Here is a 27738-nt window from a genome sequence, read left to right as displayed (position 1 = left end):
CAATTATTTCAACATACTATAAACATTCTAGTATACTGTCTACACTATCTCTGTATACTCAATAAAAATTATACAGTAATTTTCTTCCCAAGTATACTTCTTATGAATTGTTTTGCACTTTATTTCTCCCATAATTTTTGATGCTCTTTAAAAAGTTTTTCTTCATTTATTTATTGTGTGTGTTTACATGAGCTACAGTTCATGTGTGGTAGTCAAAGGACAGTTCTCAGGAGTCAGTTTTCTCACTCTACTATATTAATCCCTGGGATCAAACTGAAGTTGCTAGGCTTGTGGCAAGTATCTTTCTAACTGAGCTACCTTGCCTGCCCGTGTGACACTCTTTTAAAACATCATGTATCTGTATGTGCATGTGTATCCTTGGATTAATCAAGGTTCTTTCTGTATATGGGAAAAGACATGACCTTTGTCTAAGTCTTACTTATTTTGCTTAACAGAATAATCTTCAGCTCCACTCTTCTTTCTACCAATAATATAATTGTATTAGTTATGTTTGAAGATATGCCCCTGATGCAGCAGTGGCATAAAGATTATGGGCATCACAAATAACGTTCTGAATGGATCTAATTCCAGCTCCATTAGATAGAAACAATATATGGCACTGTTAGAGAAGCCAAGAACCTGTGGTTAAATAAGTTTTATATACTTGAGGAAATCTAGTACTATTATTCTACTAAGTGGATATAATATTAAAATACTCAGTGGATTATTGCTACCCTCATAGATAAGCTGATCCAAAGATGAACCCTCATCAGAGAGGCTACTTCTTGTAGTAGATGGTAATTATCATAAAGACTCTCTACTGGTCCGTGTATAGAGAATAATAAACAGCAGATAGAAAGGAAAACTGGAAGTTGGGCAGGTAGGGAGATGAGGGTGGAGACTAGAGATATGAGAGAAGTTAAGGAGGTAAATATGATAAAAATATATTATATGGATTTTTGAAAATTAATAATATATTGCTGAAAATTCATTTTATATATTCAGTACCATTAAAATATGTTTAAAATCAAGCAGTTTTCATAAAAGAAACAAATATCTAAATAAATATAACACAAAAGTACTGAAAACACAAGCACACAATATTTTTAGTAAAAATCATGTATTTTAATGCTTTACTAGTTCTCAATAACCGCTCCTCATATAACCTTGTTTTAGGAAAGGATACAGTAATTTATATGTGCACTAAACCAATATAAGACCTATGTGTAGGAAATTATTTCATATTTCAAGTAGTCCTTGCCTTTAATATTACATAGCTTTAAGTAAAAATAAACAAAAACTGTCTTTGGCTCTACTCTATTCAGTTATTTACCCTTGGTCAGAAAGAAGTCTGTATGGACCTTGAGACTGTTGCTCCAGTTCATTATCATGTGAATATCTGGTTACTGTATTATAAATGGTCACCTTTGCACAAGCATACTGCTTTTCTTTTGACTTCACATTGGCCATATTCATTATCATCATGTGACAGCACAGCTCCCTCTGCCTTCACTGCTTTAAACATTAATGCTCCGTATTTTCTGAATACTGCATAAGCTGCTTATGACTACATTATGCTATCAAACAAGCACATGCAGAAAAGCTTCCTAAACTGTTATTCTTGCGATGAAAATACAGCTGGTTCTGCTTCAAAGGCACATCCTTTCACCTGCAAATGGACTTGCTCCTACACTTATTCCTCAATTCATTGTCTTTTATTTGTGTCTGCAAATCTTTAATTGCCTTTAATTAGAAAAAAAGTAAATTCAGTGCTTTAATCTTTCAAATACATTCAATCATAATTCTGTCTGGGATGAATACCAAGTTCTATTCACTGTCTGATCTCTATAACAAAGATATATAATTTATTGTCCATTTATATAGACCACACCAATTAAGATACAATAGAAAAGAAGAGAGATAACAGTCAAAATATTTGAAAAGAAAAATTTGCAATCTAAATTTAATTACTCAAATGAATTATTGGAAGATGAGTTATTTGCAGCATGCCAACAGCTCTGACAAATAATATTTGCTAATCAAGAGTAAAGACTTTTATCTTGCCTCCAACATTTTAGAATGAATTTCAACTGCTTCAAATCCCTTATTCAAAAGTAAAAAATATTTTATAGTCTTTTCTGGTACTACTAGAAGTAAATATAAGAGCAAGACAAAAATTTGCATCATTTCCAAACTGCCATATAATTTATTTTTACTGTATTACATACGCCATGTAACTGCAGAAACTTCAATACAAACCAAAACTCAATAGTCTTTCTCAGGGTATTTATAGAAAACTCTAGTAGCTATGTCATTAAACAATTTGCATTTTGATATTGTAAAAATAAACCACATGTATACTTAAAATGATAACCAAGTTGGCAAACTTACTATATAATAAGAAACAATTAGAAACATTGATCCATGTGCATACACAATTTTAGTTGTTGTCAGTCACATAAAATGATACCACATGCTTCCTAAAAGATAAAGGTAATATAATAGTAAAATTTGAAAAATGTTTTTTCAAAATTATATAGACATTTAGATTACACCAAGCCACAAGGTCAATTAGCCCCAAAACATATAAATCTCAGGCCAACTCTGAGTATAATGATGCTACAGAGATAATTCCAACAATTTCCAGTGGTGGGCAGAACATATTAGCACTAATCATAACTTTGAAGGCCATATCAGTATCCAATGCCATATAGATAAGCAAGTACTAAGATTTATGGTACTAAAGGAAAAACAAAACAAAAATGGCCAAGCATGAGAATGAACAAAGATTTCACAAGACTTATATATCTTTTAGTATGTTTCTAAGTTTAAAAATATTTCAACAGACAACAATAGACATGCAAAAATAGAAAAGCCCAGGAAATCTCAACCCTTCACAGGGAACTGAAGGCAACTAAGAAGTAACCCAGAAGCAGAAAGAGTCAAATGGTACATACTCACTTATATCTGGACACTAGCCCAAGGGGCAAGTCCTATCAAAGTCTTCACTTACCAGGAAAGTGAGACAGAGGGGACAGAGGGGAGGACATCCTATTGGGACTCTCTGTGAGAGAAGCATGGGAGAATAGGGAAATAGAAGGATCCAGAGGGTCCTAGAAACCTACAAGAAGAACATTATTACAGGTAGATCTGGGCCCGGGGGTTCTGCTCAAAGTATGGCACCAGCCAAGGACAATACATGCAATAAATTTCAAACCCCTACACAGATCTAGTCAATGGACAGGACATTCTCCACCGTTGAGTGGAGAGTGGGGTCTGACTTTAACACGAACTCTGGTGCCCCATTTTTTACCATGTCCCCTTGATGGGGAGGCCAGGTGGCACTCAGAGGAAGGATAGCAGGCTAGGAAGAAAAGACTTAATACTCTATGAACATATCCAGGGGGAGGTGGTCCCCCTCAGTCACAGTCATAGGGGAGGAAAGTAAGGGGAAAGTGGGATGGAGGGAGGAATGGGAGGATACAAGGGATGGGATAACCATTAAGATGTAATAAGAATAAATTAATAAAATAAAATTTTTTTAAAAAGAAAAAAGAAAAAAAGGAAGAGAGTTATTGCTAAGAAATGATGATGCTTTAAAACAGGTGTTATATATTTTCTTTTAAATATTCAGAAGAATTGTTTATAGCCACCTTAATATCTTAGATATCATACTTCCAAAATGCTGCAGTAAAATCGTAAATGTTTCCATTTACTTCAGCAATGTTCAAGGTTATGAAGAAGGTAGTACATGATACAAATTTAATACAAGTGTAAATACAGTTGAGTCTGAGAAGAATTACTTGTTCTGGATTAAATAACAGGATGGATTCTGTCATTTAATTTGATTTGGTGATACCTTTTTATGTTTGTGTAAACTAAGAATTTCTCAAATAAAAACAAAAAAATATTAAAATTATTTTCAGTTTTTGAAAAAGAAAAAAGAAAACAGAAAGTACAGAGGTAAGCCTCATTGACAGAATACAAGAGATGGAGGAAACAATCTCAGGTATAGAAGATGCAATGGAAGAAATTGACACATCACATACATCACTCACCATGATCAAGTGTAAATTATAAAATTATCACCACACAGAATACTAGATTTTTTGCTACAAATTTTTAAACTTATTTATATTTGCACTGTTTTATATGTCAGTACAACGAGGAATTAACAACTCTCACAGGTCAAATGTACAAACCTTGTACTCTTTTAAATAAATTTATTGTTAGGCAAAAAAATAGTTCTGAAAAATCATAATTAGTATTAGTAGTATTGTATTTAAATTTAAGATAGTACTTATTCTTTCAATGCCAGAGAGGATGTGAGCAAGATTGACTACACAGAAGAAAGTGTCTACCAAAACTTGATAATGCAAAAAAGCAATCTTCACAGCTTTTGTATGTAATTTAAGTTGTTCCCAGCTTTAGCTAGACTATTATGTTTCATCTGGGCAATCAGAAACAAACATCAATAGTAGACACGGGAAAGATAAGGACTTTATAGCATTAAAAATCATCGTGAAGAAACAGCAAGGGAAGGAAAAATGAAAAAATAAAAATGAAACAACACAATGGCCAAAGTAACTCCTGTTCTGTTGACAATTATTTGAAATGTAAATGGAATTGTACCAATAAAGAAACAAATAGCTGAGTGGAATGTAAAAAGATACAATTAAATCCCTTCAAGATGAGAGTCACTTTAGATTTAATGATACATAGGCTTCGTCTTTACAGAAAGTATTTTGAAGAGGGAGGGAGGGAGATACAGACAGACAGAGACAGAAACAGATGAGAAAATGAGAGATAGAGAGACAGAGAGAGAGCGCGGCGGGGGAGAGAACTAGAGCCAGAGAGCAAGCATAGGCATGACCAGGCTTAAATCTGACAAAAATAAACTATAAAAACTGTAATAAATGAAAAAAAGTTGCAATGCAACATAAATGAGTCAATTTGAGAACATGATATAGTAATTATAAATGTATATAGTTTTTCCTTAATCTTCAGAGGATGGTTCCAGGACCATCAGTAAATACTCACATCCATGAAAACTCAGATGCTGTCTATACATGCTGTTGGCGCAAACCTAGCATGTTGACCTCAAAACATCTTCACATTTCTTATAGCCCCTAATATAATACAAAGCCTACATAATGCAGTATTGTTTACAAAAGGATAACAATGAACAGACCCTAGTCATGTTAAGGTCAGAGACATTTTTTTTTTCAATTTGAGCTTAGTTGACTCCATCGACATGAAATCCATAGATTAAGAAGGCTGGAGAGATGGCTCAGAGATTAAGAGCACTGTCTGTTCTTCCAGAGTCCTGAGTTCAATTCCCAGTACCCACATGGTGGCTGACAACCATCTATAATATGATCTGATGCCCTCTTCTGGCCTCAGGTATACATGCAGGCAGAACATTATATACATAATAAATAAATAAATCTTTTAAAAAGAAGGCATATTTTATATGTACTAAATTTAAAGTATATACATATAAACGCATATATACTTATACATGCATATATGTATATATGTATATATGTATGACAGAGAGAGAGACAGAGAGAGAGAGACAGAGAGAGACAGAGAGAGAGATAGAGACAGAGAGAAAAAGAGAGAGAGTAGACAGATCATGAAACTGGAAAGATCAACATTAATAAAAATAATGTGCTGACAACATGCAGCTTCAGGTATGGACAGATCACCAGATGAGAGTAGTAGATTTAGACAATGAGCCTCACAGATTAACATAGAGTGGCCAATCCTGTGCTAACAAATTACACATTTTTTTAGGGTATGCTAACATTCTCCAGGATGTATCACATGCTAGGGCACAAAATAAATTTTGACAAACATAAGAAAGAAAACTAAACTTACTCAAAATATCTTTTGTATGCAATGGGATTTCATATCAATAAAACAAGTCAAATGGGAAAAAATCACAAATACGATGTAAAAGAAAATAAGTAACTTAAGTAATCACTGAGTAAAAAAAAATTATGACATGAAAATGAACAAATTAATTGCATGCAAAACAAGTAGGTGCCACAGTTTGAATGACTTTTTCAAAATTCATGCTGAAATGTAATTCGCAGCCCAAATGTGGCTAATATTTAGATGAGATTAAGGTTATGCAGAATCATCAGGATGGGACACTTATGGTGTGACTGGCAACTGTAAGAAAAGCAACACAGGTGAATTGACTTTGGGTTCCTCTGTTTCCATGTGATATCTGATGGCACGTTAAGAAACACCAAAGAGGCATACCCAAATGCCAGCCAGCAGCAGAAAATGGGCTGCCACAATATAGAGTGATGTTTAAAATAATAACTACCTGCATGAAAAGAATCATCTCAACTAAACAACCCCAAATAGCTCAAAAACTATGAAAACAATAAATTAAGTGCAATATCAGTAAATAGAAGGAAATAATAAATACTAAATAAAAAGGTCATGAATATAAACTAAAATGCAATAGGAAAAAGATCAATAAAGAAGAGCAGGGATTTAATAAACTAAGGAAAGTGAACAAATACCAAAATGAAGAGAAGAGGGAGGAGGAATTCAGGAAATTAAACTCAAACATAAAAGATCATAACAGGCTATTATGGATAATTATATGCCAACAAACTGAATAATGAGAAGAAATGGGAATATTTATATAAACATGAGTATATTCCTAGAAACATTTTTTAGCTCGTTGTAGCAAGAAGAAATCAAATATAAATAGAAAACCTAAAGAGACAAATAACAAATAAAGATACTGAATCAGTAATCAGAAATTTCCTGACTATACGCATCTCAGTACCAGATGCCTGTACAGATGAATTCTACTAGACATTTAGAAAAGAACATCCTTCCAAAATATAGTAGACAGAACATTTCAAGCCAGTTTAACTTACGTACCAGAGCTGAACAAAGACATCACAAATGAAAATGAACATCTCATACTTATAAGAAAAGAATCACTAAAATCATCTATAAATGAGAAGAAGTCTAAATTTGATATTACATTCAAAATGCCATTCCCACTGACCAAACTGTATTCATCCCAGATGCTGTGGTTAATTTACATTGTCAACTTACCTAAATTTGGAATTACTATGAAAACATGTATCTGGGTATGTCTATGAAAATGTTTCCAGAAAGATTTAACTGATGAGGGGGATACTGACAATGACCTGTGTAGCCACATATCATTTGTTGGCTAACCCTTTCGTCTGAATAGAAGAATGAAACTTGAGCAGCATTCATTCCTCTTTGCTTCCTGTATGTGGATGCAATGTGACCAGCTACTTCCTGCCAATACCAGTATGCCTTCTCCTGCATGGGAGACCGTGTCCTGTGAAGGACTCAAAAACAAACCCTCCCTTCAAGCTGCTTTTGTCAGGTATTTTGTCCCCACACTGATGAGAAGAATTAACTGTAAATTGGTGCCAGGAGAGAAGTTCTGGCTTTGAGGAACCTGATCCTTGTTTTGGGGGCCTTTAGAACCGCTTTCTGGAAGGAATGTGAAAGAGTAGGAAGGGACGTAGGCAAGGAGAGCCCTACAGTGTGTTGGTAGAGCTTAAGGGACAATTATCAGGGTAGCTCAGAAGACCCGAGTGCTAAGAGAAATGGGGACGTGGAGGTCCAGACCATGAAGTTTAATCAACTAATACTCTAAAGCTGCCTTCTGCCAAGGAACCTTACTTTGTTCTGCCCACCGCCTGATAATTTGAGCCAAATGAAATTTAGAAGTAATACATATATAACAACAGTAATGAAAAAGTAAAAACAACAACAACAACAACAACAACAACAACAACAACAAAGGGAAACTGAGGTTTAAATAGAACAATGGGGATATATGGAAAATTTTGGAGGTGTCAAAGGGAAGGAAGAAATTAAGTAATTACATTATAATCTCTCCCCCAAAAAGGATAAAAAAGAAGTAATGGATATCTTTGGTTGCTTCCCAAGTGGAAGGACAGGAATGGGAATATAGGTCAAATAGTATAAAGCTGCAGCATCTAGAGATCAAATATGGGCAACATTTAATAATACTGCATCATGTTCAAGAGAAAATCGATGAGTACATTTTAGGTAGATTTAGCCTCCACAAAAGAGACAATTATGTGGAATGGTGACTATGTTGTTGGCTTTGGTATGGACAAGTTGTATTGATACATGTATGTGGGTATATGTAGATATATGTAGATTTTATAGTAATACATCATACGAAACACAAAATTTTTATTCATTGGCCTATGCATTCTTATTTTTTTTACTTTATTTTTTGTAATTTTTTAAATGCATGCTTTGGGAATATTATAAAATAAATGCATATTATTTTGTATCAGTTATTCTGCTTATTTTCTGAATTCAATTGAAAATTTTTATTCTACAATTATTTAATGAGATCATATTAAATGACCCCTTTTTTTAAAAAAAAAAAGATTGGACAGTGGTAGAGAGAAACAAAGAGAGTGGTATGCCTAGGAGGGGAGCTTTTGTTTAGCTTCTGATTTCCACTTTATTACACTTTTTTTTTTTTACACAAAGAATGGGTCTCTAGGCTACAATTTCTCTAAAATGTCTGGTTTTTCCTTGTGCTCTACCTAGTGCATGAGTATTCTGTGAGCAAATGCTTCATCTTCATTTAGAAGGAAAGCCTGCATTTGAAGCAAGCTGTTTCCTGCTCTATCTTGTTGTCTTCCCTATGGATGGCCATCTTCCCAGGAGCCTTTGTCTTCGTATCTGAGGTTATGCTTTGGGTCTTCATCATCAAAGGTTTGCATCTTGTCTCTCATAACTTTTGACTTATATAATTCCTGCAAAGTTTCTCTTCTTCTTTCTAAGCTCAATTCTATATGTTAAATGGCATTAATATTTCATTCAACATGTTTTAATGGAGTATTGTGAAAATAAAAATCACTGGCATCATGGCACAACAGAATTAGCATTTTAAGCTAAAAGAATAACTTATTAGATGATAACATGAAAAATATTGTAAAACAGCATCTATTCTTAAAAATTACAGTATTAATTTTGTTTTTATCCAATTGGTAAAACCACAAAAGCACTAGAAAAAGCAAATACATGAAGTACATTCTTTGCTAAAAAGCAGGGTTATATTTGCTCTTCCTCCTAAAATCCTGTAAGGCATTGCTTTATCCATATTTTCTGTGAGTCATATATATTACAGAAAATATATTCCTTAACCAACATCCATTAGTGTCCCTTCTTTATTTCCATTATAAGAAGCTTGCTGCTTACCAATTTGCTTTCTGTACTGATCGACAGGAAGCTTTGTAGTGGAAGAGTCTTTTCTACCCATCCTTGCTCTCCAAAATACCTGCTAAAAAGAAAGAAAACAATTATAGTAAAACGATTTTAACAACTATCTGAAAACTCTCCCATAGAGTTCCTTACAATGATTTCTAAAGCAGTAAGTAGACAAGCTGCCGACTCAACTTAAATTTGATATCTACAGAGAAAACAACGCTCTTCAAACAGGTCATTGGCTATATGCTTATTGGTGATGTTAATTTTATTAAGAACTAAGACCAACTAAACCAGAATACTAGAGATAGTATCTGTAAACGGAAATTTCTTTGTGGTTACCCACTGCGTTTCATTATAATAGAAAGGCTAAAGTTTGTGAGTTGGGTAGTTTAAAATACCTTAGAAATGTTGCCAAAGTAGGTAGGTTTAGGCTCCACTCTGCCCTTTGTAGCATAAAAGCAGAACACATACTATGTGTTATTATTCTCACTTTTGCAGTATACGCTGCTTTATTTAATCCTCAAAACAGCTTTCAAATTCTATTTTTATTAAATTTAACTATTGTCCCAGAAACTATGCTCTTCTCACCAAATCTATACTCTCTTTTTCTTATTTTCACAGTTAGACTATACTGCCTAGCTTTAATTAAAATAGTAATTAAGTTCTTATTAAAGAATTTGAATGTCTCATTTTCAAACGCAAGTATGAAAACCTTGCAAGCGTGACCATGCATTCTCTCTCCCTCTTCCTAAACCACTTCAGTGTAAAGGAGCCTCACACACAATGAGAAGCCCCCCTTCTAGGAACCTCATTATCCAAGGAATAGAGGAAGTGTTTTTTAATAATTTGGAATTCTTAAAAAAATAAGTTCTCTTGTGAGTTTTTAGATATTTCTGGTCTATATCTAGAATCATAAGTGTTCATTGATAAAATCCAAACATTAGTGTTCCGAAGTTGTTCCCTTTTCCTCTTAGCATAGTTCTGTGTGAAAATGACAAGGCCAAGCAAGAAGTCAGATTAGGATTAAAACTATCAAGGCCTCTTTTTCTTTGATTATTATTATTATTACATGTATATGCATAACTATATAAGCAGTCTGCCTTGTCTGCTTAGGGTGACTTGAGTGCATATGATTTCAGGACTGGCCACTTGGGACTGGGTACCAATTAGGGGCTGCATCCCTGGGACAGGCTAACTCTCCCTCCCTGGGCAGTCATTAGCTGCCTCTAGTTCTTTGTCTTGGGTAGAGAGGAAAGCAGGTAGAGAAGTTATACAGCTGTGTTTTAATTAAAAATTGCTAAGTAGAAATACATAAAGGCGCAGGAATTCTAAGAACTCGAGGTTTAGGAGTCTGGAAAAGCTAACTTCTAAAAAACCTGAAAGGAAGAAAAAAATTGAAAAATGTTTGAAGATTAGTTTGAAGATCAGTTAATACTTCTCATCTGAGAGACTGCAAAGGAAGGAAAGGAGGAAAAGAAAAGAGAAGGGTGGAGAACAAGAGACAGTGGAGGATGGGCATTAATGTGTCTGAGATCTACTGCCTCGTGCTACCTCAAGAGTTGAAATTAGTGACTGAGAAGCAGCTGCCCACAAGTCCAGAAGAACAGCTGAAAAGCCGACAAAATTATATTCACAAAAGAAACTGTGGCAAAATTACTGGCACGTGGAACTCCCTGTAAGTGGTAAGATTAGCGAAAACTGAGGAAACTATTTGGTAAGGAAGCAGAAGCCTTTAGCACTGGATTGAAAACACACCTAGGTCCTCATCTTCTGCAAGAGCTGATGCAGTGCCTTCCACGGGAGGCAACTGCACAACGTGGTACTGCCTTCACACTGAAGGAAGAGACGTCCAGAGAAGAGAGACACAGGGAGGAGTTTCTCTAAAATGATCATGAGTCGGTTGGAGACACAAACTTCCCATGGGTTATTCGAGGAAAGGCAGGGGTAGGCTGTGAGTTTCATGGTCTAGAAATGTCAAGGAGCCCAGGACACAACTTGAGGCAGGACAGTCTGTTCTAGTCTCTCAGGTTTGGACTGGATTAATGATAGGGGAGCTCTTTCAGGCTCCAAATAAACCAACAGAATTTTCCGAATGAGCTTAATTAGGGCTCTCAGATATCACGTACATCTGAAGTCTGTTCAAGTTAAACTATATTCTTTATCTATCCTAACAGAAATAGCCAACAATGATGTCATTGACACAGTAAAAAGACATCACCAGAAGAGCAACTTCCACCCACATGTAAGAAAAGTATAAGTTCATCTAAATGCTTTTCTTACAATAATAGTAATAATCTTCAGATTGATTATATAACAATACCTAAGAATGGAAAATACTACTAATAACAGAAAGTCAAATAAATTAAGTCTTTATCTCTAATAAACCATGGTGTTATTACATCTAAGGTGACATATACTTAAAGTTTTCTAAATGAAAATAAGACATTACCAAAGCCTATATAGTCTTACTTGTTATAATTCAAAACATTAAAAATAGTTCGGTCAAGACAAGCCATAAATAATGTCAATAGATATAATGTATTCATATAGCAGTTCTATTTTGCATAGTGTTTGCATTTATTAATAGTCAAGTGGAGTCATTATTTTAATCTTAATTGTGTGGAGCTTGAAGACATATCCATTTCAGGAGAGAAGTTAGTTTACATGAATAAATCACAAGATAATACTCTTTCTTTAGTATAGTTTTGCTCCTTCATGGAATAGGCTTAAGATAAACACACAAAATAAAAGAAATTGGTAAGTCTTTGTGCCAAAAGGCTGTTCATGGCACTACCCTTCTCTTTCTGGTCATTTTATAACCTTTGTATTCTACTCACTTAACAAAATAACTCTTAAGAGGCCAGTGTTGTTGTAGTATTGATTCATTACTTGTAGTAATAAAAACCAGTATCTTTCAGTATCTTTTGATTACGTGCATAGAACTCTATTCATTTTCATAATATTATTTTTAAAAGGTTAACAAATTTAAATAGTCACGTGACTACAGGCTGTAAACAGATGACATATATGTACATATATATAATATATAGCATATAAAATTATTTTTTAAAACCTTAAGAATTTTAAAGATATATACAAAAGATAAAAACTGGCTTCTAATTAGTTTCTAATTATTTTAATGATTGATAATAATAATTGATCAGACTTTCAAAAATTCAACTTTCTTTTCATATTTGAAATAATTATATTCTATTCTTAAATTCAAAAAAATATTTAACCAAATGATGGGTAAAATAATAAATTAGAAGCATAAAAAATCCACCATGACATATATCTACATTTTGTTAGATGAAACAAATGTAAATTAGTAAAAATTTTTTCTAAAAAATGCATTGATTCTATTTAAAATGATCTAAAGATGTACCCATTCATCTGTATGGCACAAACTGTCAATGTTTCAGACATCTAGAACTTTTAAATGTTCTGACTTGTGTTCTGCTCTTCAAAGCCTTGTAGTAATCATCATTCATTTCTATTGCTTTGATGACATGATAGGAAACTCCCAAGAAATCCATGGAGACATTAGCACATACAGCCATGATTTCTAATAAGACAGCTATTTGCATATGAGATCAGCAACAATTTAAAATGTGTTGTGATGGATGTGAAAAGGGAATAACAGATTTAAATTAGTGTGTACACTACCAAGATTGTATTCACAATTTAATTCTTCAGAGACTATGTCTCATCACCTTGTTTTATAAGGAACAGTGTATTCCCTGAGGAGGTAACTTGCTCTGAGACCCAGCACAACTAAAATTTGGATTAAAAAGCTGATATTTATTATTTATGAATTTTGCTGTAGGAATGATTTCAAATTAAATCATCAGAGAACTTTTTATCATTTTTGAAACTTGATAACATATTTAAGAAAGAAAAAATACAATTATATTCAAAACTTAGACTACATATTGAAATAACTCATAATTAAAATGTTGGTTATTTAAAACTTTATACTCTGAAGATGACATTACTGTTTAGATATGCTTTCTTAACCTGAATTAAACACCAATTTCAGCCATATGTATGCTTAAATATTTTTGTGTCATTTAAAAAGGATGTAGATATGGCTCTTTGGCTAAGAACTTATACTGTTTTTTCCGTAGATTCAAGCTGTAGTGCCCACCGCTGTCTGTACCTACAGCTCCAGGGATATTGATGCCTCTGACCCTCATAGGCACTTGCATTCATATGAACCTATCTGTCTTTCACCTCCACCCACACAAAATACATCTTTAAAAACAAAGCATTCATATGCTCCACAATCCAACTGAACCCATTTTGTCTCTAAAGACCTGGATCATATGTGAGCCCATTTAGGCAAGGTCTAAACAAATCTTAGTCATGTTTGTAGTATTTAGACCTTTGTATAAAGTCCAGGAAGAAAAAGCTTAAAAGTAGGAAATCCTACACCACTGTATATGTCTTTATTTCCAGGAAAAGAATAAATCCAGATTGTGACATTCTAATCCATATCAAAACATAGGTTATATTTTATGATAGATATTGATTTACATTCAGAATTTTAGACACACTGAGATAGGAAAGATGTTTTCTTCAAAGCTGCCAAATGCAAATAGCCAAAACACTAAGAATGTAACATTTATATAATTCCTTATTGTGTCGTGGTTATTCTTGCTGTAGGCAGTTTATCATATATATGTATAATAATATAAATGTATATGTTAAAAAATAAAAAAGTTTAATTAAATATATTTTACCCTTGACTATAGAAAAATATATATCTTAGCATTTATTCCTAATAGAAAGACCATAACATATGAAAATACTTTATTAGATATCAAGTTATAATTAAACAGAAAAGACACTTGATATATCTAAAATAAAATTAAAATGTCAGAAAAATAGAACATCATGCAGAATGATCATGAGTGATATTTCTTCCTGATCATATGACACATTCATTGTTTCCAGAGTATTCAAAACCTTGACTGTGCAGTTAATATACCTGAATCTTCTGAATGATGGGGAGGCTTTTTTGTTATTCATTTTCTATAGGTTCATATAGCCTAGGTTGGCCATGAAAACTCACCAGTTCAAAGCTGGCCTTGCACTTAGTTTGTTTGCTTGTTTGTTTTTGTTTTTCAAGACAGGGCTTCCCTGTGTAGCCTTGGCTGTTCTGGACTTGCTTTGTAGACCAGGCGGGCCTGGAACTCACTTTGATCCACCTGTCTGTACCTCCCTAGGGCTGGAATTAAAGCCCTGCCCAACCACACCGAGCTGGCCTTGAGCTTTGGATCTTCCTATTTCTACCTGAGACTACAGCCATGCAAGACCAAATCTGGCTCACATTAGCTTTGAGTTCCATTATGGTAACAAGCTTATTTGCATTTTCATGAATATACTCAAGCTTTGCAATTTGTTTTAAATATATTTTCAATACATCTTCAGTTGTATAACTCATTTTTTTAGTAATACATATCAGGGTCATCTCCACTGAAAAAAGTTATTCACACCTTGCCTAAATGGCACCATATATGATCCTGGTTTCTAGAGAAAATTTGCCACACTTAAAAGAAATGAGAACAGATATTTAATTTGAACATCTACTGGTATACAGCATACAATGTGCATTATTATGACATAAATCTTATATTATGCTAAACAATATTAATTATTTAGCCAATTAATAAATTTTATTGATACTAATTGATAATACCCCTCAAACATTTTCCCATATATTTTAAATCATTTCTAGATTAGTTATAATCCTTATAGCAAGGAAAATTTCATATAAAGTTTATTGAACATTGAGGAAGAATTAATAACAAAAAAATATCTGTGTGTACTAAACATAGAAACAATTTCTATGAACTTTTAGTGGAAACTATGAATGCCTAAGCATTGGAAATGATACAATTGGATAAAAGGCCTTACTACATTAATACAATTCATTAGATTTAGAAGGATGTTCTGGAATAAAATCTAAACAGTACTACTTTTAAAGATCACAGTGGTCAGAATAACTAATTTTGCCTAACTAATTTTGCTTCCAGTTATAAAAATATATGTAAAAAGTTTCATTTGGAAAAAGATGATTTCTAAAATCCCTATCACTTGCAAACACTGATATAAAAACATACAAGAAAAGTAATTACAGAAAGGTTATTTCTATAAACATAAGACTTCATATTCTGGGAAACGCATCTTAGTTGTGGAACATTTCAGCCAAAATATAAAACTAAAACAAATATAGCACTGTGAAAAGTACTAGGACTTCTGTGCTTTCTTATGAGGAACAAGACAAAGCAGATAGCAAGCGTTATGGGATCTCTCACATCATTCTCAGTTTAAGACAGAGACTTCAATGAAATAGCCAAACCAATACATGTACTAGGCAAAAGGAGATTCTATTTATGACCTGTGGAAGCAGTGCTTCTTAAAGAGATTATAAATATATAAGACATAAAATACAAAAATACAGAAGCAAAGGATATACACTTGATATAATAATCATGGCAGACTTTCCTTTTCACTATATCAGTTCAAAAGATATCACATTCTCAACAAACACATGCAAGAGGTGAGGTTTGATAGCAAATAGCATAGGGGATTTGGTAGTTCATTTTCACTATGAAATATGAGTCAATGTTATATGCTACTCATGAAAAGGAAGGTGAGACGTCAGAAGACTGAGGAGTCAGAGACTGGAGTTGAGGCTTTGGAGAACTGTAGGTTGTGAAAGGACAGACTTGGAGAGCAGTGCCTAAAAAGACATGGATCTGGTGACCAAAAGTCACAGGGATACGTTATGACAGAAAGTATTTGGCATCTCAAATGTTTGATGCTGACAAAGAGAAAGGAGTGTGATAGAGTTCAGATTTTTCAGGATGGACACAAGAGAAAGAGAGCAAGAAAAGCAGAGGTCTAAGAATGGTATAAGGAGGCGATAAGTATCACACTCTGGGGCCCAAAGCCACAGAAGGGAGAAGAGCTGGCAGAGCTTAGAGTTAATGTATCAATAGATAAGCTTATAGACTCTAAAGCTCTGATGAGATGACATAACCAAACTCTGGAGTTAAAAGTAACCACACATTTGAATGAAATGTCCTTTTTATTAAGAACTGAGAGAGTCTTTAATGGAAAATGGGGGGGGGGGTAACTCATTATTGAGATGAAGCCAACTTTGGTCCAAGGTAGCCAAGAGCACACTATGGAAGATAAATGAAGGAATTAATAGACAAGATAAAATTTCATTTTGAATGCAAATACTGAAAGGACATGATCTAGCCACATGCAATCTTCGACAAAGAAACTCTGGACTGAGAAGACTATGGAAGGACGGAGCTGTCCACAGAGAAGGCACTGCAGTCATGTGGAAAAAAGAAATGAGCTGGGGTTTTTGTTTGATTTTTTTTCTTGCTTGTTTTAAACTATATGTAAATCTAAGCATCATAGATGTAGAACTAAATGCATAAGATGATTACCCATATACTAATTCTTAGGTGAGCCTAGTGTCCCAATGGCCTTTAATTATAGAACCCTAGAGGGAGAGGCAGGAGTATCAGGAATCCAAGGTCAGCTTTCAGGCCCACCTAGGCTACTAATATAATGTCAAAAACTAAAAACTAAACAAGCAAACACAAGACTTTGTGAAAGTTGTGCCTATTATGAGAATCTGGATAAATAAAAAATGATATGCTTAAGTATGGAAGGATTTCAAGAATATGAAAATACATAGAGATCCAAAGAAATATCAGGCGTGGATATGGACATGAATATTCACAGGAGGACATATGACCAAATGGCTCATACTTGAAAGTAATCAAAAAGAATGTGTTTCATCCTAAACCGGTCTTATCTCAAGACTACACAGAATCTTGGTGCCTTTCATGACTTATCTGGGGCCTTGGTAAAATTGGGAAATCCAATCTTCCTGAGAAAGTTTAGCTCTACAGAAGTCAGCCTCTCAGAGGAAAGTCTTAAGTCTCAAGGGGCAGGGACACTAGGCACCAAGAGGGACCAGATGTTCTAGGTCAGCCATTGTCAAAATGTCTGTCTATCTTATTATCCATTAAGAGGCAAGTTTCTGGGCCCTTCCCTGGCCGTGTGGGACCAGAGTCTCAGCAACTAAGAGTCACAGAGATTTGGTACTGTTTTACTTTTAAACTTTCCAAGTAAATGCTGTAAGCATCAAATCTGCTTACCTCTACTTTGCTTTTCTTTAACAAGCTCACAGGAATGCTTCTACATGTGACCATTTACAAAGCTGTTGAATGAAAGTATGATGCTTGACAGGGGACTGTGACGTCCTTCAGGCTTCTTGGAGGATGACAGCCTCCTTGTACAGGGTGACTAAGCTGTTGAGGCTTTTTATTTTGATAAGCCTTCTGAATGCATCAAGAACTCATCAAAGAGTTTTGTGCAGTAAGGAAACCAAATACCTTTTTACCAAGTAGACTAGGAAGTTAGAATATCATTAATAAATGAGAGGTGGCACACAGCTAAGGAAATCCCAAAGACCATCCAGCGTGTGAGCAGCACAGGAACATAACAGGACACTTATGTGCTGGCTGTGTACAATTGGGAAACAACCTTGGTGGGTCCATGAGGCAGAAACATGGATATTAGCAATGGTTCCCAACTTCAAAGATAGTTCATTAAAATACAGAGTGCAAGGCCTCACCCACTTATTAAGGAATATTCAGTAAGACTGATGGGTGGGCTAAGTATATTCAACAAACACCTACTCTTTATGAGAGTTGTCAGACTAAGTGGCCATGGGCCATACTTTGCAAAATAATATCATTTTGGACAGATGGTAACAGTACTAACAGAAATAAGTAGTATAGAAGGATACAAAAGATTGATGGTAAAGGTGGGGAGTGTTACAACCCCATCTGATAAAATGTTTATAACTACAGGAAAACAATGGGCTTGGTTTTCCTCAAATCTAAGAAACTTGGTTGTTTCAAGCATAATTGTATCAGAAATCCTTCAGTACCTACCAAAAGAAATCCACAAATAATTTGCTTACTTTTCTTTTGATTCCTTTTAATGCACAGACTGTTGTGGCATCTGGATACATGACACACTTGAAAACAACACATTAAATTTATACTGCCCAGAATAGACCGAAAGCTGCCTTGTGTGTGCCATTAATAACATTCTCCATTGAGGGAGGTTAATGTGACATTAGCTGGGACCCATTTTTATAATTTTTACAATTCTAACCTTTGCACAAACATAACAGGAGTAGGTACTACAAGTCCGACATGCCATATAAGGGAGACCATCTCTAGCTGACCATTCTCCCCATCATGAAAGTAACCATTATAATTCAGTAAAGTTTTGTGAAAGAAAGCTAAAAATTAACTTCTTTTGCTAAATTTCCAAAGGAGATATTTAGCTACAAACTGTCTAGGTTATCCATCTGAACTTGTGGTCATCAAATGAAAATCATTAACTGGTCTAGGAAGTGTTCAGTGAGTAACAGTTCTTGTAAAAGCAAGAGGTCCTGAGTTCTAATCCACAACACAAACCTAAAAACCAGGCATGGCCACACCAGCCTGTAGCCCAAAGAATGGGAGGCAGAAACAGGCAGATGCCAGGAGAGGCTAGCCAGCCCTCCCAGCCCAAACTGCAAGCTGCAGACTCAGAAAATAAGGCAAAGAATGGTAGGGAAGTACGCTTGCCTGTATTCTCTACTTATCAAATGTGCATGCTGGAAGGGGGCACGTGCGTGGACACCTGAACTCATGCATCCCTCCTCCTCATACACAAATATAATACACTTCTATGGGGGTGAATGCATTCCCAAGGGTTTACAAGGACCTCATGAAAAGAACACTGACATTTAAAAATGGATCATGATATCTTTTCATATCAAGATAAAAGTAACCAAAAGCAAAGCATAGTAGTATCAACCCTGACTACTAAGCAACAGAATTCAACTTGTTTTCCATAGCAAGACAAAGAGTAACTGAAACTAGGGCTACGTCTACAACTCCCAACTGTGACTTCCTTATATATATAATACTTTTAAGTTTCTTTAAAAGATGAAACCCAAGCTTGTCTGAATCATTATAAAGATAATAAAGTCCTTACTTTATTCAGTTTGTACCAAATGATGGTTCTAAAAGAAAAAGGAAAGCAATAAGTCATAGATGTGAACATATTTTTTTCTTTTTCCCAAATCCCTGAGTAAGCTGATATGAGATGGAACAAATTCTCAAAATGGATTGAGTGGCCAACAATTTGAGACTAGATAGGCAAGATACTTAAGAGAAAACCAAATACTACTGTTACACTAAAGAAATTTGGCAAGAAAATGACTCTTAATGACATTTTGCTATGCTCGTAGATCAGCAAGTTGTTCAACTATCATCAGACAAGCTTCCTTATACGACAGATGGGAATGAATACAATTACCACATCTGGACAATGCAGAGAGTGAGAAACCTTGGAACACTCAGTCCCAAATGAGAGGTCTCCATCCAAGCCCTCCCCAAGGCTCAGGGAACCATGCAGAATACGAGGTAGAAAGATAGTAAGAGCCAGAAAGGATGGAAGATACCAGGGAAGCAAGGCCTAAACACAGAAGGTCCAATGTACATATGAGCTCACAGAGACTACAGCATTATGCACAGGACCTGTCCAAGTCTGGGCCTGATGGGATCCCAGTGTTGAGAGTGTAAGTGGACACAAAGCCCCATCCCTAACCCAGAAGCTATTTCCACTTGATTACCACTGGCCATTGAAAAACAGGTTCTCTTTGACAGAGTCTCACTTTGTTTACAAACAACCCTTAGGGTCAGGCCCCCTGTGCCAAGCAGTTGATGGTCAACACAAAACAAATTCAATGCTAAGTTTGGAAGGCTTATTGTTGCCTTTGCCTCATAATGTTTTGTTTGGGTGAGCTTTCTTTTTCTTACCCTACAGGTCTTTTGCTTATATATTTTGATTTCTAGTTTGTTTTTTGGGGGGAATTTCTATGTGTGGCAGCATGTATGTGTCTACATCTATATGTGTTTCTTGTACTTTTCCTTAAGATGTTTGTTTTTCTGTTTGTTTTGTCCTATTCAGGTTTGTTTGTTTTTATCTCATGTTATTGTTTTACATTTTTAATATGTCTGTCTGTTTTATAATGAGAAAGAGCAAAAAAAAAAAGGATGTGGATTTTGGTTGGTGGTGAGGACCTGGGAGGAATTGGGTGAACTATAATCAGAATATGTTATATAAAAACATTTATTTTCCATACAACTATAATTTTAAAACTTACCTCCTATGTATATACAGGTATAAATTAGGAAAGAACTACATATATAAAAAATTTTTAATTTAAGATATTTATTGTGAAATTATAAATATATATTCTATCATAACCTAAGATTTTTAAAACATGATTTTATACTCTCGACTGGAAATAAATATAGATGTCACATTATAAACTAAGCATCTCAGATTTGTTTATTATTTACTTTATAATTTTTATTAAATATTTTTACATATACATTTATATTATTACACACATATGCAATAAACTACCTACAGCAAGAAGAACCACAAAATGATCAGGAATTATATAAATGTTACATTCTTAGTGTTTTGGCTATTTGTATTTGGAAACCTTGAAGGAAACATTTTTCCTAACTTAGTGAGTCTAAAATTCTGAATGTAAATCAATATCTATATATCATCAATATCAACTTATAACACCTCTAAACCCAACAACATCTTAACCCTAAACAACTAAGCTTAACTGTAAAACTAAATTATCTGGTCTTCAATCTCATCAGAGACTTGAGAAAGAATGAAATTAATTACCTGAGTTTACAGGGAGTGCAGGTTAGCAGCTTCACAAATGGGAAGATGACAGAGACAGTTTGCTCCCTGAACAGTCACCCAAAATTCTCTATAATGTTGAAGCATCATCTTCAGCCATCTGTCCCAATATATCTGATAGACATATTTGTGAGGCAGGAATTATTGAGGACTTGCTTACCCTGTCTTGGCAGAGTTTGGCCTTTGACTTCCTGGATCCAAGCTTGCTCATTTTTAGGCAGATTCTGTCTGTGGCAGAAATGATGACATTTTGCCCAGTGGCTTGTTTGCCCTCTCTTCTTCGTCTCCTCTCCTTCCCTTCCCTAGTCCTCAGAAAGGGAGTCCCCCTCCCCTAACATCCTATCTCTACCAATCAAGACTCATCTGTAGTACCTGTATCCTCTTTCTCTGTAGCCTGGCAAGGCTGCCCTGTCAGGGAGAAGTGATCAAAGTTGGGGGGCCAGAGTCCATGTGTGAAGTCATCCCTACTCCCCATATGTCAGACCCACAAGGAAACTGTGCTGCCTATCTACTACATCTGAGCAGAGTGTCTAGGTCCACATTATAAATGGTCCTTGGTTGGTGTCTCCACCTCTGTGTTGTAGTGGAGTTATCCTGTATTATGTGGCTAACATATGCTTATGAGTGAGTATATACCATGCATGACTTTCTGGGTCTAGGTTACCTCACTCAGGATCATCTTTATTTAGTTCCATCCATTTGCCTGCAAAAGTCAAGATTTCCTTGTTTTTAATAGCTGAGAAGCATTACATTGTGTAAATGTACCACAGTTTCTTTATCCATTCTTTAGTTGAGGGACATCTAGGTTGTTTCCAGATTCATCCTATTACAAATAAAGCTGACATGAACATAGCTGAGCAAATGTCCTTGTTGTGTGGTGGAGCATCTTTTGGGTATGTGCCCAGGAGTGTTATGGCTGAGTCTTGAGGTAGGATTATTCCCAATTTCATGAGATAAAACCAATTTGATTTCCAAAGTGGTGGTATGAGTTTGCACTCCCAGTGGAGGAATTTTCTCCTTTCTCCACATCCTCTTCAGCATGTGCTGTCATACGAGTTTTTCATCTTAGCCATTCAGATAGGTGTAAGATGGAATCTCAGAGTCACTTTCATACGCATTTCCTTGATGAATAGGGATGCTGAGCATTTCTTTAAGTGTTTCTCAGCTATTCGCTATTTCTCTGTTGAGAATTCTCTGTTTAGTTCTGTACCCCATTTTTAATTGGGTTATTTGGTTTGGTAGTATATAATTTCTTGAATTCTTTATACATTTTGGAAATTAGTCCTTTGTCGAATGTGGGGTTGGTGAGGATCTTTTCCCAGGCTGTAGGCTGTCATTTTGTTCTGTTGACAGTGTCCTTTGCCTTAAGAAGCTTTTCAGTTTCATAAAGTCCCTTTTATTAATTGTTGACCTTAGAGCCTGAGCGGCTGGTTTTCTGTTCAGGAAGTTGTCTCCTGGGCCAACGAGCTCAAGTCTGTTCCCGTCTCAGATTTATTTTTAGTGACAGGTATAACTTACGTACATTGCTAGTCATTTCAATGTGTATCATCTACTTTAAATAACCAGGCCTCCAAATGTGAATAAACTATTCTAGAGGCCATCGAGCAGGGCCACACCAAGGGAGAGAAAGTGCAGATGTGCCGCTTCCCTGTCTCTGCATCTCTAACTACTTCAGGGTTAATAAACTGAGACAGAAACTTAGAACTATGCCATGAATAGCTTCCGAGAGACACTCGGTGTTTGTTCTTCGGCGAACATGGAATAATGTATAAACACACAGACTAGAAGGTATAAGTCATTAGTTTAGCTGCTTCTTTTCAATAAAAGACTAGATAGTCTGGCAAATTTTTTTTATAAAATATTCCTAAATCCTTTGGTACAATTTTGAATCCTAGCATGTATTAGTCTATGTACTTGGCTGAGAGTAATTACTTTAATGCCTAGAAACATATTTTGAATATTAGGAAAGTCTAATAATACTAAAATATGATATTTTAATATACATATTCTAAAACAAATGAAAATATGAAGTAAACATAATCCAAGTGTTGAAGGGAAACCAAATGGCTCAAGTGAACCATAAGAATGTCCTTTGTGGTTATTTAGCTTTTAGTAACTTTGTAATTCTGCATTACTTATTTAAAAACAGTTTTATTAGTAAGTAGATGTCAAAAGACAAAGTTACATTAAAAGTATTCATTATATGAAAGTCCCATGTGATATCATTACCAATTCACTAATGTAAGGATTTCTCAGAGTAGTAGTTTTAAAACAGATTGCAATATTAAATTTTACATTTACAGACCATGAGGCAAATTACACATTTAAAAGCTACCAAATTATATTAAAGAAATGCAATAATGGGTACTGAATTTATAAAGCAGGGTAAATAATATGGAAAAAGTTAATAGGGAGAAATACTGGGTATCAATAATATAAATACACTGTAGAATAAGAAAAAAGAATACTAAAAATTATAAGTGAATCATTATTAAAGTGTATCATAAAGGAAAAGGACTAAAGGGATTAAAAAGTATGTAAGAGCACGAACACTGGAAAGTCCGCTGTGCCATAGGTGTCTAGCCTCCTTCTCCTTCATCAAGGGTACAGCACCTTTTCACATAAGGAGATGTCACAGAACTGATTTATAGTGATCCTGGACCTTTTTTGAAGCATTCAGTTTTTAAAAGAGAAACAATACAGTTCTAGGAAATGAAAATATGGTAAATATAGATTTGAAATATATTATCCAAAAGTAAAATGACTCCAAATTTCAGCCATATTGAGAACAACAAATGTTAACCTGCAAAAATGTCTAAAAACTACGGCTAAATCAATCAGGACTTCATATAAATGTTCATTTTGTGAAAATATGCCATATACACTATAGTGCTATAGACAAATCACTATATATATTTTATGTCAGGGGATAATCTTTTTAAAAGGAAAGTAGCTATAATTATAAGAAAAATCGTTAGACAAACAAAAGGGCTAAAATGAACTATAAAGAACTTGCTGGAAGTATGAAATCTCAAATGACAGGTAATAAGACAGTGCGTTAAATAAAAAGGAGTAAAAAGATTAGAAAACAAGATTTAAAAGAGATAACACAGACAAAAAATATTTTTTTAAACAATGGAAACTAGACTGTATTTGTTTTTGTAATGTGCTCATCTTGATTTTATATCAAACCGTGTAAGTCCTAAGAAATGTTTGGAAGTGTTCCTGTCCGTGTGCTTCAGAGACACTTCTCATTTCACATCTAAGAGATTTTGATAGTGATTATCACTTTAGCAGTTAATAGAACTTACCCATAAAACCAGTTAGTCTTGCCTATTTTTTCTATGTGTAAGTATAAAATGGTATAAGGGCTGGGATACAGCTTAGTACTAGGATCTGGGTTCATCCCTAGCATTCTAAAGGAATGACAAACAAACAAAGCAGGCCAAAACACTTTGTGAGTAAAGCTGATACAAACTTCAAAACAAATTAAATACTGTCTGAATAAAACTAGTGTGGTCAAGGCTGTCCTAGAGACTCTCAAGACAATGTAGCCTATTGTTGTTACTTGGTTGCCAAGCACCCACCCCTAGAATTTAAAGTAGGACTTTATTGCTAAAGACACCACATGTTAGACACAGAAGTTGGAGGAATCGTACCTGACCTGACCTGGAATCCTCATTCCTGGGGACTATGTCTAACAGTATCCAAAGATGCTATGCAAGCTACCTAGGGTGAAACATAATCGTCCAGCAAGATATTCCTGTTGGTGTCAAGGTGGTTTATTCATCTTGACGATAACCAACAGTCATCCAATTGAACTTGAAGGAAGCCCAATACAAGGGAATTCATGTCTGGTACTGTAACCTTGGCCAACTCAGGGAGAGATCCTGAGTCCAGAGCTAAACATACTGCTGCCATGTGCCTAAACCAGTATGTTTCCTATCTGCATTCTAAATGTGTATTCTTATACCAACAGATTAGTGTAGTTCTCACCCTTCATCAAAGAAAAGTTTCTTCTTGAAGAAATTAGAGATTAATAAAGAAATCTACAACTGGTCACAGTGCAGGGAACAACTGACACATCTATAGAGCCATCCCTACATCTAAGGCTCATATAATATCATAAAATAGGGGACATAAAGATTATAAAAGCCAGATGCCACTAAGTCTAGCACAAAACTGTATCATCTAGATATTACAAGAAAAAGCTGCACTCATGAAATCTCAACAAAAGGCTGCTTAAACAAGACCAACACAATGACATCATTTGGCATGCCAACATGGATGGAGAATTCTTACAGGGTACCACCTATAGTTGAAAAGCTATAGTTAACAAATGGCCAATGGGAGAGAATCGACAGATGGGCCCCCTGGTAGATTCTATAATCCTGAGTGGTCAGCTCTAAAATACGTACATATGAACAATACTAAATAGACTCAATAGATGCCATATAAATATATACATATATTATACAATCAGATATCATATATAATGTACACATTATATATATAATATAAATATATTTGCTATATATTAAACATGTGTTTTTATATATATATATATATATATATACATATATATATATATCACAATAATAATTAAGTGGCTTGGAATGGGAGGTGGAGAACAGGAGAAAAGTGGGACAAGATAGAAGTGGAGGGAAGAGGGGAAAGAGTGAAAACGATGTAAACACAGTATTCATTTAGAAAACTTAAAATTGTATTCTCTTTAAAATCACTGCTATAAACTGACTGCATTATTTGTAGATTACTTGCCTCCTAATCCTCATTTTGCACATGTGTAAATCCTGCAGCTATGAGGAAATTCTGTGGTTATGTTATGTGTAAGTAGCACAAAGAATATCAAGCTACAACGAAGTTCCTATAACAGAATATTTTAAAGGATGGATATTATCCTAGAGGGACAGAGCCAGCCCCATTAACATATTTAATCTTGGTCTAAGAGTCACTTAGAGAAGTTTAAAATTCCAAGTAAATATGAGAAAGTCTCCATTGCTAGCCGGGCCAGTGATGAGCCAATCTACCAGGAAGGCAAATGTCTGGCATCTGCGATAGGCTCCATGGGATATTTGCAAAGGAGATTATCAGTAGTTTGCTATTTGCCTCAGTAAACTAACAGAACAGCAATCACTAATGTTCAAAAATGTGAAGCTGCAAGCACAGGAATGCAAAATGTCTTCTGAACTGAATAATATAATTATAAAAAGAAAAAGTCATTTATGTACATAAAAAACAAAAATGGTGCTTATACATTTTTTGTTTTTTTATTTAATTAATTTATTCAGATTACATCTAAATTGTCATCCCATCCCTTGTATCCTCCCATTCCTCCTTCCCTCCTGCTTTCACCCTACTGCCTATGTCTGTGACTGAGAGGGACCTCCTTCCCCCACTAAATGGTCATAGGCTACCAAGTCTTGTCTTGGTCTTTCTGTGAGTGCCATCAGGCCTCCCCACCACAGAGACGTGGTCAAATATGGGGCACCAGAGTTCATGTCCAAGTCATTCTTTGCTTTCCATTCAGTTGTGCAGAATGGCTTGTCCATTGCCTAGATCTGAGAAGGGGTTTGATGCTTGCTGCAAGTATTGTCCTTGGTTGGTACAGTAGTTTGAGCAGAACCCCTGGGCCCAGATCCACCTATCATGATGTTATTCTTGTAGGTTTCTAGGACCCTCTGGATCCTTCTGTTTCCCCATTCTCCCATGCTTCTCTCACCTAGAGTCCCAATAGGATGTCCTCATAACTATCCCAAACTCCTGGTAGGTTAAGCCTATCATGTGACATGCCTCTTGGGCTAGTGACCAGTCATCAGAGAAATGCAAATCAAAATGACTCTGAGATTCCATCTTACACCCATCAGAATAGCTAAAATCAAAACTTCAAGTGACAGCACACACTGGAGAGGTTGTGGAGAAAGAGGTACACTCCTTCATTGCTGGTGGGAATGCAAACTCGTACAACCACTTTAGCAATCTTTCTGGTGCTATCTAAGAAAACTGAGAATATAGCTTCCTCAAGACCCAGTTACTCCACTTCTTGGAATATACCCAGAAAATGTTCCACCACACAACAAGAATGTTTGTTCAACCATGTTCATAGCGGCCTTATTCATAATAGCCAGAACCTGGAAACAATGCTCCTCAGTCAAATAATGAACTAAAAAACTGTGGTACATTTAAATAATGGAATACTACTGAGCTATAAAAAAAACAAGGAAATCCCAAAATAAAATAATTTTAATAATGACAAAATTACATTATAATATTAGTCATCAAGAAATGCAAAAAAAGTTCTTGTGTAATAAAGGATCTCTCCCTTCGAATCCAGTTATATTAGTATAGTTTATAGATATATTTTATTTCAATATTTTATATGCTGACACTTCTTTATTGATATCATGATGAACAGCATCTGGTCAGTCTTGTCAATTAATAAAAAATTTGCTATACACAATGAAGTATTATTCAGCTATTAGAAAACAACATCATGAACTTTTCAGGCAAATAAATGGAACTAGAAAAACTCATCCTGAGTGTGGAAACCCAGACTCAGAAAGACAAATATAGTATATATTCACTTATAAATGGATATTAGCCATTAAGTAAATGATAATC

At 34.9% G+C, this 27738-nt stretch overlaps 1 protein-coding gene across 5 annotated transcripts in view; it reads right to left on the bottom strand.

The window, feature by feature from the left end:
* TRIQK (triple QxxK/R motif containing) overlaps positions 1-27738 on the bottom strand; it is a 64396-nt gene that overhangs the window by 14241 nt on the left and 22417 nt on the right. For 3 of the 5 annotated variants that reach the window (XM_084793376.1, XM_084793378.1, XM_084793379.1), the window contains one exon: positions 9265-9346. In XM_084793376.1, coding sequence (XP_084649502.1) covers positions 9265-9325 — 61 coding nt within the window. In that variant the 5' untranslated portion in view covers positions 9326-9346. The remainder of the gene's footprint in view (positions 1-9264; positions 9347-27738) is intronic. The other 2 variants (XM_084793377.1, XM_084793380.1) reach the window with 1 other exon arrangement.

Source organism: Acomys minous, assembly GCF_964271855.1.
Source record: "Acomys minous genome assembly, chromosome: 1".
Lineage (NCBI taxonomy): Eukaryota > Metazoa > Chordata > Mammalia > Rodentia > Muridae > Acomys > Acomys minous.
This window is presented reverse-complemented; position numbering and strand designations above follow the sequence as displayed.